At 48.7% G+C, this 1234-nt stretch overlaps 1 protein-coding gene across 1 annotated transcript; it reads left to right on the forward strand.

The window, feature by feature from the left end:
* Positions 1–548: 548 nt before the first annotated feature.
* Pmar_PMAR001475 (hypothetical protein) lies at positions 549–935 on the forward strand (the record flags this gene model as incomplete). The annotated part of the gene is made up of 1 exon (XM_002769600.1): positions 549–935. The coding sequence occupies one exon, from the start codon at positions 549–551 to the stop codon at positions 933–935; it is 387 nt and encodes a 128-aa protein (XP_002769646.1).
* Between the last annotated feature and the right edge of the window lie 299 nt (positions 936–1234).

Here is a 1234-nt window from a genome sequence, read left to right on the forward strand (position 1 = left end):
CGTCATGGATTCGCCATAAGCTAAGGGGCTCGAAACAACGAAAATCCCCAGCTTCCGTCCACGACCTGCGTGGGCAATGGGGAGAAGATCTTTCGTCGCGAATCGATCAGCTGGAGAGGAGTCACCACCACCCAGGCGACCCTCTAGGGGGGACGGGCGGGTGAGAAACATCTCCCAGGCACCGAGCACCCCCCCCAGGCGGACACCCACCTTTGCGCTGAATACGACGGGTACGTGGCTTGCCCGGCAAACACACACATAGTTATTTCACGCAGCGAACTACCTTGGCTTTCCCCTCTACGCGATAAGTGTGACGCTTAACAATTGTGAACCCGACGAGGTCGACATTACGAAGTCGTTGATATTTTGGAGGTTGAGTTACTGCTGTACTTCTGAATTGGTAATTACTATTTGTATGAATACGCAGTACTGTACTATTCATTGATGGCTCATCGATGATTGATGTTGCCTGTTGTGTTACTCGTCTCGAGTACGATGTCTATCTAGTGATAGTATCCGTTTGACAGTCCATGAATTTCAACGCCTCAATGCGCATTCTCGTCGGTCTCATCATCGCTATCGCTGTTAACGCCATCCTCAACTCTAAACCGTCTGGCAACTATTGCGGTTATCCTGTTATCACCCCAAGGGGTAAAGGGTTCATCACGATCAACATAGCAGACAGTCACGAATTCAACATTTATGCCGAGTGGACTCCCTTTTTTGGTTGTGAGAGGGCTGGCATCGAGTATTACGTGCCCTATTCGTACGATGACTCGACACAGGATGTGACCGTCACGGATACGAGCAAGCTGCAGGATCTGATCACCAAAATAGATGCTCCCATGAGACCCTCTGATCTCGCTCATCTACATTATGATGGCAATGCTCTGCACGTCGTGGCTTTCAAATACCTCTATTTGAAACCATGCTAGTCCAGGCCAGTGACTCAGCTCTCGCTGAGATCTGTGAGAGTTACATAATGAGACTCAGGCAGGCGACAGTGCAATAGCTGTCTTCCGAGCACTGCTCCTTGTCGAAGTCTGGTTGTTGTCACTAACTTAACGTCTACTAATCTCAGTGAACTTTCCCTTTCCTACGATTTTTCTCCGATGAGTTCAGGATAGGCTATTGATGATATCACATTACCTGATTTAGTATAGCACGGGAATCCCGTGCTATACTAAATTCCGTGCCGGGATTGAGTATGGTAATGAATTCCCAAACTCATCCC

The sequence above is a fragment of the Perkinsus marinus genome (assembly GCF_000006405.1).
Source record: "Perkinsus marinus ATCC 50983 genomic scaffold scf_1104296965538, whole genome shotgun sequence".
In the NCBI taxonomy this organism is placed as follows: Eukaryota; Perkinsozoa; order Perkinsida; family Perkinsidae; genus Perkinsus; species Perkinsus marinus.